At 34.4% G+C, this 20,186-nt stretch overlaps 1 protein-coding gene across 1 annotated transcript in view; it reads left to right on the forward strand.

The window, feature by feature from the left end:
* The window catches only part of LOC138703278 (uncharacterized), a 71,761-nt gene that overhangs the window by 27,317 nt on the left and 24,258 nt on the right, over nucleotides 1-20,186 (forward strand). Inside the window, exon 2 of the mRNA XM_069831026.1 lies at nucleotides 1-20,186. This exon is cut by the window's right edge and continues 24,258 nt beyond it. Within this exon, the coding sequence (XP_069687127.1) occupies nucleotides 77-1,495 (1,419 nt within the window). The 5' untranslated portion in view covers nucleotides 1-76 and the 3' untranslated portion in view covers nucleotides 1,496-20,186.

Consider the following 20,186-nt stretch of genomic DNA (forward strand, 5'->3'; position numbering starts at 1 on the left):
GTTACACTACTCACATCGATTAGCTTAACATGGTTGGTACAGAGAGTACCAGTACTACAGCTTTTGAAACCCGGACATGCATAAGGAAATCAGCAGCCTTTCACTCATATCCCATCACCAAGCTCTTCCACCAACTATGAAGAAGTACTACCAGCTTGCATTGGTGATTGTTTCTCTCGTGAGTGTAGTGACATTATTATTTTACCGCCATGAATATAACAGACTACGATATGTATTGGAAGTTTTGAACTTCTTTGGTAAGCCTGGAGTTCAGCAAAGTAGCTTGTCCTCGAATGATTGCTTGAATACAAACTCTTCTGTACACGAGAGAAAATTCCCAAGTTTTGCAGAACCAACACCAACATGGCAGAGACTCAGTAGTACACATTTCCTATATTCAGCATTTTGGGAAGTTTCTGGCGATGAAAGAAGGGTTAAAGCTTTATCACTGGAATTTGGAGATGATATTCCAAATTTCGGTTGTAGTTTTTGGTTCGAGGACAGAGATGCACCAGTAACAGGAAAATTCAGTTTTTCCAAAATTGATACAAAAGAAACTGGTAATGATGCTTTGAAAGATATAAGCAAACCCAAAATAGTTGGCTATTATTTATTTTGTAAAGCTAAAGATGTTGTTAATGTGCCATATGGAGTCACATTTTACAAGACTGATGATATTGTGCCTTCTAAAGCTTTCATTCCTGTATATTACACATACGAGAAATCAGCTTTATCAAATAGCACCACCATCTGTATTGCTGCTTCTGCAACACCTGGTCTGTTGAAGTCGACAGCAGCAGAATTCTTGAGCTACCACCAGCTTGTGGGCGTGACTAATTACGTCATATATGATGGAGGTTTGCCAAACAGAGTCCTCTCTGTCCTTCGAGGTTCTGCAGTACGTGATGGACTTGGACTAGGTGTATCTGTTCTTCCCTGGAACTTTCCTATCCCTTCTCTCCAAGCAGATACAGCAGCAAGTATGATAATGGAGAAAGATTGCCTCCTTCGTACTGCAGGGAGAGTCCACAATGTTGCCACATTAACATGGGAAGAATACATCGTTCCCAGATATCACCATCTGCTTGCATCCATGTTGGACGACTTCGATGCAGGGAGGAAGACAACATCAAGATTTGAAATACCAACCCTGATATTCTGTACCGAATTCCCAGATGACGAAAGAGCAGAACCAGCATCTCCTTTGGTATTTCGTAAAACTCGGTATAGTAAAACAGGTAACAGTGAACGTCCATTCTTTGTTTACCGTCCACACTTGATCTCAATCAGCAGCAACAGAGAACCAACTTTAACAACGACGCAGCGAGTGTCTCAAGGGATAGCGGCAGTGCATAGGTACACAACGTGCACCCAGGGCAATGGTCAACTCGCTGACAAAGCTTACCTTAATGAACCTGCCATGCTGCGATTTTCAGGTGACCTAAAAAGGTCTAAGTTGCTCAAAGCATGGTCTTCTGGCAGATTGTTCATATGAGTGTCATTCCCAAATGAACTGCAGGAACTTGTATCACATCTTATCCACCCTTTGAAGCATAGAATTTTGACACTTTTTATTGACTGATCGATTGAGGACTAAATATCAGTTTTATTGACATTTTCTGAAATATGTTGGTAAATGATGATTAATTCGCAGTACTGAAGCTTGTGATAATAAAGAATCTAGATGTTATATGGATTACTTTCATACATTACGGATTATAATTAGAAATTCTAAAACAAGATTGTTTTACATTATTATATTATTTGCATATACCCAACTTGAGCAAGCACCCAAACAAAATTATTGACAAAGTTGCTTTGTATGTCCGAAACAATTTACAGTTATTGATATGTCAGGAGTGAAATTCTCCAAATTAAGTACAAATTACTTTGCAATTCATTTATTACTTGCTGTATGGTTCTGGCACTTTTTGAAATCCATGCAAGTTTTTATTTTGAAAAGAAATGTTCATAGCATTTTTAACGTTATACTGACAAATATGATTTAAATTTAAAATCAATCAATCAGTCTTTTATATGTGTTATGGTTAGTGCTACCAATAATAAGTATTTGATGTAATGTATTTTGATATTACGAGGAACTCTTAAATACAGTTGAACTTCGTTATAACGAAATCAGTTTATATGGTATATTGCCTATTGCGTCAAAAATGTGGTATCAATTAACTCGTCATAAGGCACATGTTTTCTGACATCTGTAATATGACATACATAAATTTATCTATCTCGTAAATGTCATTGTCAATCTTCATTTTCAGTGTAATTTTCCAAGAACCAGACTGTTTTAATATATCAACACACACTTATCTTTCAGAAATAGCATCTGCACATCCAGGTATGTTCCCAACTCCCCGCCCTTTTGTATAGTCTCTCACAGACATAGCTACAAAAAGGTAGATCTTTAGTATCAAATAAAAAGTAAAAGTCATACGAGATACAGGAAATGGAAGAAAAAATTTGATGTGTGTTGTGAATTTAATCTCGTTAAGTCTACAGTCCAAATGATTTGGAAAAATGTAACCAAAATTGCTAGTGCATTTTAACTTAATGTATTGAGAAAAAGCAATTATGAATATTACTTAAAAATTGTATTTTTCCCCACTTTTCCTTGGCTTAGTATAATATGTGTGTCTCATGACACAACTCTGTTACAACACAGTTTTTCCTGTCCCTTGGGTGATGTAACGAAGTTCTACTGTATAATGTAAGAATAGTTACTTCTTATACATTAGTCATAGTATGATTGTTATATATGAAAGTTATATAATGTCTTAGGACATTTATTACATTGTCATCTTATGCCAAAGCATTTACTCATAAATAAGAAAGCATGCATACAGTAATCTATCATTTAATGTTAAATTATATAGTTGCCTAATGTATCATGAAAAAACAGTGACAAAGATTTAAAGTAGTGCCATCTGCTGGAATACCTGCCTACATAGTACATATTTTAGAAAACCTAAAATTACATTACAAAATCCGAGGGAAATATGACAGTAAAACATAAATCACATAAAAGATAAGAACATGGAACATTGCTCTGCTATTAAAGTGATTGCTCAACAATCCCAGAAGATCCTTGAAATGGTAGCAGTGAATCTCGTATTGAATGTGCACTATTGTCACTTTGATGAAGTTATATTAAAACATCAAAATTTATTTATAATTATTTAGTGACAGATTGGGGACCATTCACCCAGATTATTCTTGCAAGGAATAGGTCTAATAATGTCCCATGAAATGAAATTAATTGGATTCAGGTCGATATATTGTTTACAAACATGACATACAACTACTCTTTCAGTTTGCTTCATGTGGAAATCTGCATAAAAGTTATTGCACACTACTTCACTGAATCCAGCAAATTCTAAGGAAATATATTTTGAGGCTATTTTTATCGAGGAAGAAGAGAGAGAAAAAAAAATTCTTTAATATGAGACACAAATGAAGAGAAATACTAATATTCACTGTCATGTTTCCTGAGATGTAAATTACAACCTATTCATATGAGATAATGTAGTAGTTTTACATATTTATATTTCAGTATTTGAGAATTTTATTTTTTTACAATTTTGAAAATATGGCAAATGTGTTAGTTAGAACAGAGATTATAGAATTCACTGATTTTGACTCGCTTTGTAGCAAATTGGTCCACTTTGCACTGTACTTGGAACACTAACCATAACAGATTCATTACATGATGCACCCTGTTTCACATAAAACTACATCATACTTCGATACAAGTGTCTGCAGTTCATTACTGCTGTATAAGTAGCTTGGAATAGAAGTGGGGATATGCAAAAGAAGATAATAATAATTATAGTATTAACCAGTTTAATTTCTGGGGAATCATCTCCATATAATCAATACAATCTTAAGAATTACCTATAATATAATAACTGCATTACCAATATCATTTATTGCTATTGACTGTTGCAATGCTTATTCCATACTTTTGTACACTTCTCACTATTAAAAAACCCGCTTTATTTTGCATTGGTAGGTAACTATAATAGTCTTTTTTCACTTACATGAAGTTTTCAACATGTCTCAAGAATATACAACTTTGAGAAACATGTGGTTTTGTAATACGGGTATTGTATGTTTCCACAAAAGTTAATCACAGAAAGCTCAGATCATTGGTAGAAGTGAGATAGATGTACTTTATTTGAATTATTCCTAAAAGACATAATATGTTGGAGGAAAGAAGACATATGGTTGTCATTAAAAATATAAATTTATACAAGAATGTTGGAGAATATTCTTTTGTTTTTTCAGAGAAGGTAGGTAATGAATATTTTACTGTATTATATCAATCAGTCTACAGAATTGTAAGTTTTATTGAAATAGGAATTAAATGTGTGTACTGTTTAAATAATTGTAATACAGGGATTGATGAGGAAATTATATATATACAATTTTATAAAAATATTATACTTCCACGCCTGAAGTTTTTTGAAGCAGCTCTCATTGTTAGCTGTATTGGCAATATGTTGAAGGATAGAATTCCAGAATAAGGCATCTTGTTAAAGTATTTTCAGAAAAGAACTGAAAAAATTGTTGATATGCATATTTTATTTCAAATGTTGAAGTTTTATTCAGTTCTTTAATGAAATTACAGCTTAGTGTGTGCATTGTTTTTTTCTCCCATTTCAACATAACACACTCAGTGAGAACTTTGTCATTTTTGTTAAAATTGCAGAAGGGACTGTACACCTCAGAGATGATGGTGTTGTTAGCGTAGTTATTAAGTGAAAGCATCTATTTTATATGTATTATATTTTTCTTTGGGATTTTCTGAAGTCAAGGCTCAATGAATGAAGTAAGAAGTAGACACACAAAGTTTCCAAGAAAATGTAATGTTATTTGATTACTGTAGACATTATACATACCAGTTTAAGCATTAATATTCTCCCCCATTCAAGACTGTTTAGTATGATAGTCTACTTGTTTGAAAGGAAAGGAAAAAAGAATAGTTATTTTTTCGTTGTATCATTGCTCAGGATAAGGACCGATGGCTGGCTTATGTGAGGGCAGCAATGAACCTCTGAGTTCTCTAAAAGTCATAAGTAAGTAAATATCATTGCGTAGGCCTATTTGGAACATTTATAGCAAGAAACGCATTTTGAAAAGACAGAATAAGTATTCAACAGTAAGACTTCAATCTTTGTTTCTTTCTTCTCTTTCTTCCCTCTTACATTCTGTCTGTCACTGTCTCTTCCACACACTCTCTCCCTCTCCCTCCCTCTCTCTCACCCCCTCTCCCTCCCTCTCTCTCACCCTCTCTCTCTCTCCCCCTCCCCTCTTTTCTTTGTTAATATTTACTTTATAATAATTCAGGACATTTGTTCTGTCAAGGTTGCCGAATGTCCACCCCAGTAGGATACTGTGGTGTTAAAATTAAGATTTTAATTTCAGAGTTACTTGCAATTGAAATGTCATTTCAGAACTGTTCCTTAGAAATTTCTCTACTCATGTTGGTAACAAGTACCTTATGATGACTGATTTGTCTGATTGTAATGAATTACGGTACATAAAGGAAGATTAATAGGAAGAGGATCATACAAATTTTGTTAGGAAAGCAACTCTGTTTGTAGAGTCATATCCAGTTATCATGAAAGGAGGAGAGGGACAATACATGTCGATTAGATTTTATTTATAAGATAGGCCTGAAGCACTTATTATGTGTATAAATATTATTTGATTATATTTGAATATTATTGAAGAATGCTGCTACTATTGCTATTGAAAATGTATCAATTTCAAATATTTCTCACTACAGCACACGAAACAGGATTATGAAATACAAAAAAAAAAAAGGAGTGGGATAATATATCATATATAAAAACCAAAATTATATATAAAACCATATAGAAGAGTGGAAATAACAATATGACTCTCAAAGTAAGTGAAATTCTAAAATGGGTGACAAAAGGACTAATATAAATTCATAAAGTTAGTCCTATGTAGGCTACATTTTAATATATACAGAAGAGCATCGATTATTGGAAACAATTGAGGATGAGGGATGTTTGGATAACTGATTTTTCGGATAACTAATTATTTACGAAAACAATTTGTACCAGTGTCATAGAAGCAGTATGAAACAAAAAAAACACTGATATTAAACACAAAACTGTACATACAGTATATATTTGTATCACACATCTTACAAATAACAAAGGAGTCCAAATTTTTTTTTTCTTCTTCAGAGCCGAGGCTTTTTTTGCTTGCTAAATCTCGTAAACAGCACACGCAAATTTGAATTTGCCGATTGGAACGCTTTTGGTTAACCAATATTTTGGTTGATCGGTATTCAGATAATCAATGCTCTACTGTATGTAGTTTTTTAACATCAAATTTCTCGTTAAGGAAGTACCATGCACTATCTGCTCCTTATCTTCTTGATTCATGTGAATCGAAGTTTAACACCTGTAATAAGAGAGAATACAAAAACATTGGATTCAAACATCATCCTAATGAACACTCTTTGCGCAGTGAAATAGCCTCACTAAATTTTACACGAAATAAATGTTTCAGCAAATATAAAATAAGGAGACCAGAGGAACTGAATTCATTACCAGCGCCTTTCATTTGGTTATGGTAAAACTTAACTAGAAATCAGCCATGAAATCAGCCTTGTAATCAAGAAAATCGATAATTTAGCACAGTGTTTCCTAAACTGGTTTTATTAAGAAGAATCAATATCATGATCTTGGCAGGGAGGTCAGTTTTGTCATTTCTTTAAAAGTTTCTTGCTCTCCTTTTCCTCCTTATAATATTATAATTATTTTGTTACAAGACTAGTTACTGCCCTAGTCGAAGTTTGAATGATGAGTTACAGAAATGTTAATTTATAAATATTTTAATGTTTGTTTGGTTTTGGAGTGTGTTTTGGTACAATTTACACAATTGGAACTGTATAAAATTAATATTGATATTACTGTTTATAATAACTTGAATAATGCTTTCAGCAATGCAGCATGTATTAGCACACTTGACATGAAGCTTTATTGAGTTTAGAGTAAAATGACCAAAATAAAGGAACTTCATACGACAATGACGGTGACTACATACATTGTTGGAGTCTGGATACTTGAAAGTGTTGTTTCAAGTTAAAATGTAAAATATATTTTCGTCATATAATACTCTTGTTTCACAGGCTATTTTAGTGCTTTTCAAACAGCTGTCTAGATCATTCTTTGCTAGTAACTTTTGCTTCTTTACATTCTATAAGTAATATGTCCAAAAATATCTAATAATGCAAGGCTAATCGCATTTCGTCATTGCCTGTAAAATCACAATGCTCAACATTAAACACACATATTTACCGCATATAGGATTATTTTACGAATTACTGTTGGTCATTTACTGTATATTTATGAATTTGCAATTGAAGACTCTTTGATTTTTTTTTAACTGGCACTCCTTTCATCTCCTTGTGTTTTTGACAAACACTTGCATACAGTATTGATGAACAACTTGGCGTATTTTCTGCTTTGTATTAGCCTATATACTTGCAATATGTGGATAGTATAAAACGTTATTTTTTTGGAGATCTAGACTACTCTCATTTTATAAAAAATCATATATTTATTCATATGGTAATGTTTCGTTATGCACCATTCATATGATAAGGTACTCAGATGTTGCAGTTACAATTTCAATTGTGTACTGCCATGAGTTATTATTAATATTAACCATATATTACATTCTTAGAAGTAGAATAATCTTGGTAACATTGTTTTTCGATTGTATAAATTTGATATCCACAGCATATTCATAACATGGTCCATATTGTGTCATGGATGTAGGTAAACATTATTATAATTATATTGCCCGTAGTTTAAATTTTAAATCGTCGCATTTTGAGAATGAAAATAAAGTAACAAAATAATTTTGAGTGGTAGAGTGAAGAATGACAATACATTTCACCGTCAGTCTTGCTATTGTTTCTTTCAATACTTTAGTAAAACAGAGTTAATTTGTAAAATATTATTTTACTGTAAACTGGGGATACTTTAAGTGCTTTAGAAATTCATTTTAACACTTAATGCTGCTGATTTTTTAAAATTATTTTATCTGTTGGGGAATAAATGGTTGGAATGAAATATAGTCCAAGATACACTGTATTTAAAATTTGAATAATGTGATGGATATTACAGAAGATATACAGGGCTTTCATTTTAAAAAGTCCCAGTCTAAATAACTATTTATTTTGATTAAATTTAATTTAAATAAAAAAACACATTTCGATAATGAGGGGGAAATTTAAAACCAGTATTAATTGCATTTTAGGTTTCACCCTCTTATCCCCCACCTCCTTTGAAATTTCAATTAACACCCCAATATTATGGTTAAATTTGAAAGAGTATCCAGTTGTTTATATATCTCATTCATTTGTTCTCAGATCTTTTGTTTTCTATCATCACCTGGCATAGTGAATTGTTGTTATTGATTAAAGCTGAAGAGATAAAACTATAAAGTGTCCACTGCTTGAGTAACGGTTAGCATTCCTGACCGTGAAATGAGCAGGCCTGGGTCGAAACCCTGGTTAGGACAAGTTACCTGGTTGAGGTTTTTTTTTCAGGGTTTTCCCTCAGCTCGTTAAGAGCAAATACCGGGTAACTTTCGGCACTGGACCCTGGACTCATTTCAGGTGCTATATAACCATAGGAGCTGAAAAATCATCGTAAAATAACCAATTAAAAAACTACGAAGATTATTTATTGTTGTTCACAAGTTAAGGTAATAACGCAAACTAATATTAAGGAATATTATGATTGTGTCTTCTAAACCTTTTCTTTAAAAATTTAAAATAGGGTAGTGGATAATAAAAGTCGAAGTTTGAGTTTAGGTTTTTTTTCTAATGGCGGGTACTTGACTGTTCATCATTCACCCATATGAAGCCAGTTCTGTAGACCAGGGTGTGCCATTGGAGGCTGGTCTACACCACACCCGTAATAAAATGATGGAAATTTGTTGGGATGTCACACGGGAACTAGAGCTCCTGAAGAAAACTCCTGTGTTACCTGGACCACCAGCTTACCCAACACAAGTTATAAATCGGGGATACTCCGAGGCTTGAACCTAGATCCACTAGATTATAAGGCCAGTGCCCTGACCGCTAGATCACCGTGGTGGCTGGATTTAGGTTATTTATGTATAGTTTTGATCCTGCTGGTATGGCAATACTATGTAGAGGAGTTCCGAAATAGGCTGTATTACTTTTTAGCCAACAATGGAGCACATTTTGAACATTTAATTTAGTAAATTGAATTAATTAAATTTAGAAAATTACCCAAATAGACTGCGTTTTTATCCTACAACCAACTGACAATAATAGTCCAGGTTGCAGGCTATTATAGAAGACAAAAGTTGTGAGACTGAATGAGGCGTAAAATGAATTTAATACTTTTTCAGATTTAAGTGTCGTAATATAGGGGGCCATTTGAAATTTCAACCTAAAATGCAATATATTATCCCGGATTTTCAATTTCTTCCTCAATATCTAAATTGATGTGTTTTTGAACACTAGAAAATGGTATAATTCCATTGAATCCATGAATGTAATACTGGTAACTATATTATTCAAATGTTAATATTTTAGTAATAACAAGCGTAACTTATATAGCAATTTACCAACATTGTTAATGCTTTAAGAAAAAATAAAAAGAATACCGGTACTTACATAAATACAATTATTTGACGTGATAAATATTTCTTCTAATTCAATAAATTTCGTGGAAATTTCTTCATTCACAATGTGCATTAATAAAAAAATAAAACCACCAGTCTCATTTTTCTTGAACAGAATACCTTGTTTCAACATGTCCGGCTTCATTAATACAGATCATCTATAGTGTACTCTTCTTGGATTTTCAGCAATATAAATTTATTTCCCGTTTTTCACGTGTATTTCACAGAGCACGATTTACAGTCAACAGAAATATTTTCAACCTTAGCAAGATAATGTCGAAAATCGTCTTTCTAAAGAGCTGGAATCCTGTTAATCACACAAGCTTCTTCTTTGAATTCTGGCTGTCTTTCTGTTAATTCAGACATTTCAGCAATATTTACACCTGCATTGGTATTGGCATTTAATTCATCATCCAGATCCTCTACTCAGTTGCTATTTGAAGTCTCCATATAGGAAACATGAGAATTGCTCTTTTTTCTGCCCTTTTGGGTGCCATTTTCTCCATGTCTCGTTTGTGTCAGCATTTCCATAAGACACTGGGATACTTCAGTTGAAACTGACTCCATCTGGTTTGATATGGAATCTGGCAAACGTTGAAAACTACTATATTTCATTGGGCTTAAAAGGCACAATACCACGTATCTTGAACCCTGCCACTGACTTCAACGACAAATTTAAATTTTCTGTGTTGTAGATATTTCCAAAGTGTGTGTTGGAAAAGACTCCTTTGTAATTTTATTGTCTTTGATCTTTTGTTTTGTCCCAATTTCCACTTGTTCAAAATTGATCTTCAGTACATCTTTTATTTCATTTCTCATTTCATTTAGTGTATTCCATAGATCTTACATTAGCAATGAAACTTTAAGATGTGGAACAAGTCAAAATTTTACAAGATTACAATTAGAATTTTTTGGCGAGATGTAGTGAGATGAAGTCCATAGAATGCGACATCTAGTGGTTGGTACATGTGTGTGGCATTCTTTGGGATGCAAAAATTATATGGTGTATAAGGCAGATCTTAGAGCTTCTGGAGAAAAGAGACAGACAAGTTGTCACAAATGACTACAACTTGACATGTATATGTTTTGAAACCAATCACAGAAGAGTGTGGCATCAAACAAGCCACTGAGATTTCTATTGTATCTTGATTTCTTGGGTCCTCCTTGCATTCAATTCCCCTATGAATGCTCTGCTTTATACACCATATAAGGTGGAAGAAGAACCATAAAATATGATAAATGTGCTTTCTTTGTGGCGTCTCTGATACATTCAACGTACTCCCCCTCCCCTTTCCTCTCCCACCACTTAAATAAGCATTTCTTCACACCTAAGTCATCACATAAATTTGTTTCATCACAATTAAATATTTTTCAGGTGGAATCATAGCATCTGAATTATCTTTTCTCAGAGATACCTTTAGGTGACTGAAATATTCTTCTACACATCATTGTGTCTTGCAATAAAGCCAATAGCCCATCCTACACTAGACAAAGTTGTAGGACCAAAATTAGGGACTTTCCACTCTTCTCTAAATACAGTTTGCCCAAGTGTTGCAAGTTCTGTAGGTCAAATGGGAAACCCCACTCACTCACTATTGAAATATATTAGAGAAATGTTTCCTTCTGTATGTTAGAAAAAGATGTGAAACGGCCAAACTTATTTTCTTGTTTCTTGTGAACTCTGTTGAACAATGCCACTTTGCTTATGTTATAAGTCTTTGTGATAGACATCTTATCATTTTTAATGTCGTATAGTGCTTTTGTTTTTAGGTTATCATCACTGAGGAAATTGTATTCCCTTGTGCCTAGTTTAAGTTCATGTCTTCTAGCCATTACTGGAAAGCAAATAGTATCATAAAATAATCAGATTGGTTATTTCTTATTTCTGTTAGGGGTTACTTTAGCTACCTGAGGTAAGTTTGACTTGAAATTACCAAAAAGAAACAAATTCAGAAGTACTTAGCATAGCAAGAAGTATATTCATTTAAATGATTTAGTACGTTTCTGGTCAAAGTAACCCTTAAGGACAAAGTATTCCTGTTTATAGTGGTTATTTTTTTTATATTTGTGTGTTCATTTATTTTTTCGCTGTTAGTATTAATTCCAGGAAGTTCAATCAATTGGTGAAGAAATTCTGTGATGAAAGGTTAAAGAACAAAAAATATGAACATAATATCACATGGTAATTTTAATGATATTTATTGGATAATAAGGAAATTTTTAGCAACATTTGTAGGTGCTCATTAAAGATGGTACGTACCACTGTAATAATACTACACGAATGTATTTCATATGGAAAACTCAGGTTTAAATAAAATAATATCTGCTGAGAAATAGTTACACTTGTCGAATCTTCCATTTCCTTTCATTGTGAATATTGTTTGGAATGTATTTTAATCAGATTTTATAGGATATGGCTCAAGTGAAGATTGATGGTGCTTAATTTGACATTCACCTGTATGAATGTTTAATGATGTTTCTGTTGAAAATTGCACAGTAGTGTCTCTTTCAATATTTGTTAGGAACATAATGTTATACACGCAGAAATAATTTCATAGAACCAAATTAGTTCTTGTTAACTCAGACGATAATTATTGATATCATTACTGATTTCAGGGGCATGTGGTATATTTTTGTGGGTAAGCTCTAAATTTATTTATTGATATTTTTTAAAATACAGTAGAACCTCGATTATCTGTGGTAATGAAGGGGGTGGACTGAACAGTTAATCGAAAAAATCGGATAAATCCGTACTATAAAAATGTTTATAAATCAAGTGCAAAGTACTTAGAGTTTCGTAATTTGAAGCTTCTGCCGTACTGCAACCACTGACATCTTCATACAACACACTACACTATACAATATTATGCTGTTTATAACTAATAAACACAAAGAAGTACAGTAACATGCAACTAAAAACGCAAGAAAATTGGATTTATTTACACAATCTACAGATTCCCATAACTTCTGTGCTGAGAAGAAGTCAGTTACTTTTCTTTGGACTTTAGATTTATTTAACTTTGTCCTTATGTCCATTCTTAATTTTCTGATGGCAAGAATATCAGGAAATTGAGTATCATCTTCATGCTCCAAAAATTTCAGTAAAGTTTTTGTTGATTGAAGCACTACTTGTAGTGGCACACGTCTTGTTCTATCACCTTCCTCTGCTACCTCTTCTTCCTGATCAGCGTCGGAGTTCTTTTCCACGTCGTCGCACTGGTTACTGGCACTGGCAATGATGTCATCACTTTTTAGTTCATATCCTGGCAACGCAGTATCAACATTGAGCCACTGCTGCATGTTTTCTTTATCCACATCACCAAATTCGTTATTGTGTCTGATGATCTCACAAAGGGATTGCGATCTTATCTGAATGTCGGTTTCTTCGTCGTCGAATGCGAGATTTTTACCGACCAACTCTTCAACATTGTTATTTAGTTTCCTCCATGACCGAATTATGTTCTGACTTGATATCATGCCCCAAGCCTAGCTGCTAGATATATTGCCTCCTTTATATTGAAGACTTTCTTTCAGAAATCTGTCATTGTCTGTTCTTCTGCAAGCAGTAGACTCAACAGCTCCCTTCTATAATGTCGCTTCATTGTAACAATTACCCCCTGATCCATAGGCTGGAGAAGTGACGTGATGTTAGGTGGCAGGAAAAAAGAAAAAAATGTTCCCATTACGAGATTTGAGTTTTGTCTCATTGGGATGGGAGGGAGCATTGTCAATGAAAAGAACCGCTTTTACAGGCAATCCTACAGATTTCAGAAAGGCACTAACCTCGGGCACAAACTTGGAATGAAACCACGAACTAAAAATGTCACGTGTCATCCATGCCGATTTATTGTGGTAATAATCGACGGGAAAATGTTTAATTTCCGTACCTTTGAATGATCGTGGATGTTTTGCCTTGCCTATACACAACAACTTCATTTTATGTTCTCCACTTGCATTTGCACAACACATTAGCGTCACTCGTTCCTTACTTGACTTGTGTCCGGGAGCAGTCTTTTCTAATGAAGCTGCAAGTGTTTTGCTTGGAAGACATTTCCAGTACAGTCCAGTCTCATCCGTGTTATAAATTTGGTCGGGCACAAACTGGTACCTATCAATAACACATTTGAATTCATTTTTAAACTGTTCTGCAGCATCTGTATTGGCACTAAGTTTTTCTCCCACTAGAGAAAGTTCACGAATTCCATGGCGAGATTTAAACCTTGCCAACCATCCATTCGATGCCGTGAATGGTTGACTTAGACCCAATTTCTCATGAAAAATTTGCGCCTACTTCATTAAAATTGCCCCACTAATTGGCACACCTTTAGCTCTTTTGTTGGAACCAACATCTAATGTTTTGAACATGGAATCTTTCATAGTTTTTCGATTTTTTAATCCAGTAATACTGTCTGAAGAAGACGCAAATTGTAGCACTTTATCCTTGTTTTTTATTAGATCATGCACAGTTGTTACGCCAATCTCGTATTCTGAAGCCAGACGAGCCACAGTTTCTCCTTTCCCGAACCACTCGATTATTTGCACTTTTTTTTTTTCGATACTTAACATAATATATTTTCTTTTGATGCCTGTAGAAGACATTTTGCATAGTAGCTACACAGTTCGGCCACACGACAGTAGAACAATGACTGAATGGTGCATTGGGTGTAATTGTGTGGAAGTTATCTGGGTCATTCCTCTGAAAGCAGGTAGTGGGGTAGTGGGGAAAACACCCCCTTCCACAAGTAACTGTGTCTGTTGCAGATAATGGCAGCATTCCTGCTACATACTGTGTAACAGTAAAGCTGGAAATAACCCTTTCTAGTAAAAGTACATACTAATGTAATGTACAGTACTTCACATATTTTTCTGCCTACAATAAAGCAAAAACTCGAGAGGACAGTCAGATAATCCGACGATCGGTTAATAGGGTGATGGTTAATCGGTGTTCTACTGTATTAATCATGACTTATAAAACTATCGGCATTTTTCTCAAAACGAAAGCTTGATGTATTTTAGCTACAGTACTACAAAGTACTAATAAATAATATTATAGGGTCCTTTCATTGCTTATATGTAAGATGGTGATGGATAGGAGCTACAGTAGCTGTAGACGTATATTACTTAAAAATAGTCTATTCTTCTTTCTTGTTTTGTAAATTTATTGATTACATCTTCATAAAATGTGGAAGATTGTGTCAATGCATGAAGAAGTTCCTTTTCAATGAATAGAAGTACTAAACTTGTAAGATGTTCATGGCTTTATGTTGATCATTGATATGTTTTTATTCTTCTAAGGGCAGAGAATGTTCGTTCTATGGAAATGAAACTGTGGTTCTGGTGATAGTGACAATAAGTAATCCAAGCTTTGTAGACTTCTGGTAATGCTGTGTCAAGCTGCTTTTTCTTGGATGTGTTAACCACCATATACGGATGTTGTCCAGAAAATTCTTCATAACAGTAGAGCAGAATGAGTTAATCAAAATCAAATATGTCTTGACTGTATTTCTTTCAAAATGTTAAATACACTAGCAGGAAAGTTTGCCTATATTCTTCGTACTTCCAAGAATCCAATAAAGCCACAAAGTTCAAGTTATGATTCTAAATCTTTCATCAATTATCTAATTGTAAAGGGTCTTTCTTGCAACTTCTGGGTCTAGTTCTGGAGTTTCATCATCTTCGTGGTGGTAAACTGCAGTTTCTGTCCTGGAATCCCAAATTTTTCTGAGATTTTGGATATGTCTTTTTGTTGTAATTTTTTCACAGCAATACTAGATATCTAAAGATTGAAAAGTGTATCAGTATAGCTGAATATCCTACTGAAAATAACTAATAATAGTGATGTCTCAAAACTGGTAAAAAATGTAAGGAATCCTTGTGCAGCAACAGCTGTTTTATTGACCCAGGTAGAACTGTCTTCCAGTATGTCTTGAATGAATCCAATAAATTAATTTCTTTGTTCCTTTCTGAACAAGACGCAATGTGAAATTCCACCTAGAGCATGTCTAGCATTTCTTTGAGGTATGTTCTTTAAGTCGTTGTGTTTTTTGACGACTTACTGAAGAAAGAACCTAATTAGTTAAGTCTGTAAAATTATCCTGCACTCTTTCAAACATGTGACTGGGATGGGATTAAATGTACAAATTTATGATTGAAACAGTGCACAAATATTGCTTTAGGATGTTTTTCAAGAACTTTAGCTCTTAGACCATTTATGTGACCAGCCACGATAGCAGCTCCATTGAACATTTGAGCAATGAGATTGTTGCGTACTGTACTTAAATCATACTTAGAGACTATATTGAACATGTTCGAATAAACCATTGGCAGATCTATAATTGCTGACATGAGCAAAGGCTATGAACCTTTAATTAATTTCTTCATTCTCTGAATTAACATATCTAGGAGTGGTTGAAAGCTGGGATGCATTCATAATGTCTCAAGTTTCGTCTAACATGATTGCAACAAATAATGTTTTTTTAAAGTTCTTGTTTTATTTTATCCAGAACATCATCACTTACTGCGAGAGTCAATTCATTCTGCATTCTATTTGAAGTGCTATGGAATGTGAAAGAAGTTTCGAAATGATGACTGAGGGTTACGTCATATTTTGCAAGATAATTGAGCACACATAAATATAACTCTTTCTCAGCTGCCTCTTTTGACCCACAATGACCACGAAATGGCAAATCATATATAGCTGGAAAACATACTATATTGGTGAATCTCTTCAATATTTCTCCATTCTTTCACAGCATTTCATTGTGTTGCTAAACACTGACTCGGAGTTGTGAATCATTTTATTAATGGCATTGTGCAGATTGTTCAGATTATCGTAACTATTTTGAGGCCAAACTATATTTTCTTCAGAAAACGTAAGACAGGACAGCAAAAGAGTTTATTTAATTTCGCACTTCCTGCAATTCACTGAGTTTTCTGATATTGAGAGTCTTAAAATTGTCCAGTATATTTCATTCTCTCGTCTTTATGGGCTACAAAAAGCTTTGGCATTTAGAACATGGTCAGTCAGTTTGTATTATGTTTAACTTTTCAGTGTAGCCAAAATGGATATTTCGATAATTATTCGATAGGACATGAAGAGTCGCCTATTCTAAATCAGTATTTAGTTTATACATAGAAAACTACGACATAAATTCTCTCACTCACAAACCAAAATCTTCAGGTAACTAAGAGGTTCTGAATACTATCGTATATTTCACACATACTGCTAAATTCAACTACCGAAACCTATTCTTAAAGCAGAAATGTAACAAGTCTGGACAAGCAAAAATCATAACTATTATTCTTGTTGTGTACAGGCATATAGGCAATGCAGCAGTAAATGAGGAAATCTTGCACCACCACTGTAAAATGTAGCTTCTGGCAAGCAATGAGCAAAGAGCTGTTTATATTACAGAAGTGTAATTAACACAGAATATCCACTTATGAAGTGCAAAACACACTTTATTAATAAATATATCTATGTGTTGAGTAAATGAAAGGAAAACAGATGCATTAATTTTAAGTGTAAGTCTTGGGTGTGCAACATTTACCCAACTTGTCCTAAATGCACGCCCCTAACTGCCTTCATTATGTTATTTCTGTTAATTATAGTGTTTGCGAATTTATATCAAGATAAGCATTTGAGGAGTAATTTTGTGTAATGGCACAGAGTTAATGTGTCTTAATCTTCAGGGAGGATAGTAGGATAGTATGTGTATCACTGTAAATAAATTGTATAAATTTGTTGCCTGTAATCAAGTATCATAATTCTCTGAAATGTGAAGGGTTTAATTTTAATTGTTAATATATGCAGTCAACATGTGCCAATTTAACACTCAGTTAAGCACCAAGAAGCTAACAAAGATATGTTAATTTTCTCTTTTAATATTAATGTGGTCAAGTCAAGAATTATACTGATATTCACTAATAAAGGAAAACTGTGGATGAAAGCTTATATATAATATATTTGAGAAAAATGGCTGGACTACTGTATGACAACTATAAAGGTGATAGTGGTGATCGTGATTATGAACACAATTATGTTATGTTTTTGAAATTAGGCAGTGCGCTGTAAATTGTATTAAAAGTATTTCATGCAAAAAAAATATATATTTTTCTATATATGTGATTTTAAAGTCAGTTTCCGTTGCCGTAGGATTGATTTTCACTTATTTGTAATCTAAAGTATATATATATATATATATATATATATATAATCACTCAGTGAGAGCACTGTTAAGACATAAGTTTGTGCAGTGTAGTAAATATTGTAACCTGTGCATTTTTTACATCATTTACATATTTTACTGTGAATTTTCGCTTGCTTTAGTTTAGAATTACACAATTACATTTCCATTGTCTTTCCACTACATCTTATCAAGTCCACACCTGTGGAGTAACGGCTAGTGCATCTGGCCGCAAAACCAGGTGGCCCGGGTTCGAATTACAGTCGGGGCAAGTTTCTTGGTTGAGGTTTTTTATGGGGTTTTCCCTCAACCCATTATGAGCAAATGCTGGGTAACTATCGGTACTGAACCCTGGACTCATTTCATTGGCATTATCACCTTCACTTAATTCAGATGCTAAATAACCAGAGATGTTGATACCGGTACAGCGTCGTAAAATAACCCACTAAAAGAAAAACATCTTATCAAAGAAATGTGCACACATTTATTAACATTTCATATTTATAAAAGAACTTCCGTGATCTTTTGCCCTTGCGATATAAAATGTCATAATGAATTCTTACTAGGGTTGATATATCAATAGTTGACAACTTAGTGAAAGTAACAATACAATATCTTTTAATTAAAAGATATTTACAGATGATTGAAATTGGTGTTGAAAATTCCCCCACATTAAGCAAATAAATGATGCAGCCAAATTAATGATACTTTCATTCAGAATGTCCTCATGGTTTTCTGGCTTTAAAAATAGCTTCAGTTCAGCAAACTGTGTTCTAATCCCTTCATAGGAGATTCGACCTTTGTTAATAGTTTCCGCATGTTTCTCTGTTAGTTCTTTGTGCCTTTTCATGAACAGTAAAAAAATTCCTAACTCGTTTTTTCTTAGTAAATGGAATGGGTCTTTTATCTTTTGCCACATTTTCTGCAACTTTTAGTGGGAAACTCTTCTTTGCATTTGCAATTGCCCATGAAGAGAGTGCAGGCAAACATTACCTTTGGAGCCACAACACAATAACGCTAAGTGACAAGAGACCAAGGACTATAACATGATTAGAGTTGATTAGATGAGGAAAGAGCTAAGTGACAACCTTGTCACAGTCCTCTCCATTCTGTCAATTATCTATCCCCTTATATAACCCACTCTGATCTTGTCACAGTTCTTGGCCTTCTGTCAATAAGCTATCCCCTCATGTAACCCGCTCTGATCTTGTCACAGTTCTTGGCCTTCTGTCAATAAGCTATCCCCTCATGTAACCCACTCTGATCTTGTCACAGCTCTTGGCCTTCTGTCAATTAGCTATCCCCTCATGTAACCCACTCTGATCTTGTCACAGTTCTTGGCCTTCTGTCAATAAGCTATCCCATCATGTAACCCACTCTGATCTTGTCACAGTTCTTGGCATTCTGTCAATAAGCTATCCCCTCATGTAACCCACTCTGATCTTGTCACAGTTCTGTCAATTAGCTATCCCCTCATGTAACCCACTCTGATCTTGTCACAGTTCTTGGCCTTCTGTCAATTAGCTATCCCCTCATGTAACCCACTCTGATCTTGTCACAGTTCTTGGCCTTCTGTCAATTAGCTATCCCCTCATGTAGCCCACTCTGATCTTGTCACAGTTCTTGGCCTTCTGTCAATTAGCTATCCCCTCATGTAATCCACTCTGATCTTGTCACAGTTCTTGGCCTTCTGTCAATAAGCTATCCCCTCATGTAACCCACTCTGATCTTGTCACAGTTCTTGGCCTTCTGTCAATAAGCTATCCCCTCATGTAACTCACTCTGATCTTGTCACAGTTCTTGGCTTTCTGTCAATTAGCTATCCCCTCATGTAACCCACTCTGATCTTGTCACAGTTCTTGGCCTTCTGTCAATTAGCTATCCTCTCATGTAACCCACTCTGATCCTGTCACAGTTCTTGGCTTTCTGTCAATAAGCTATCCCCTCATGTAACCCACTCTGATCTTGTCACAGTTCTTGGCCTTCTGTCAATAAGCTATCCCCTCATGTAACCCACTCTGATCTTGTCACAGTTCTTGGCTTTCTGTCAATTAGATATCCCCTCATGTAACCCACTCTGATCTTGTCACAGTTCTTGTCCTTCTGTCAATTAGATATCCCCTCATGTAACCTGATCTTGTCACAGTTCTTGGCCTTCTGTCAATAAGCTATCCCCTCATGTAACCCACTCTGATCTTGTCACAGTTCTTGGCTTTCTGTCAATTAGCTATCCCCTCATGTAACCCACTCTGATCTTGTCACAGTTCTTGGCCTTCT

The sequence above is a fragment of the Periplaneta americana genome, chromosome 7 (genome assembly GCF_040183065.1).
Source record: "Periplaneta americana isolate PAMFEO1 chromosome 7, P.americana_PAMFEO1_priV1, whole genome shotgun sequence".
In the NCBI taxonomy this organism is placed as follows: domain Eukaryota; kingdom Metazoa; phylum Arthropoda; class Insecta; order Blattodea; family Blattidae; genus Periplaneta; species Periplaneta americana.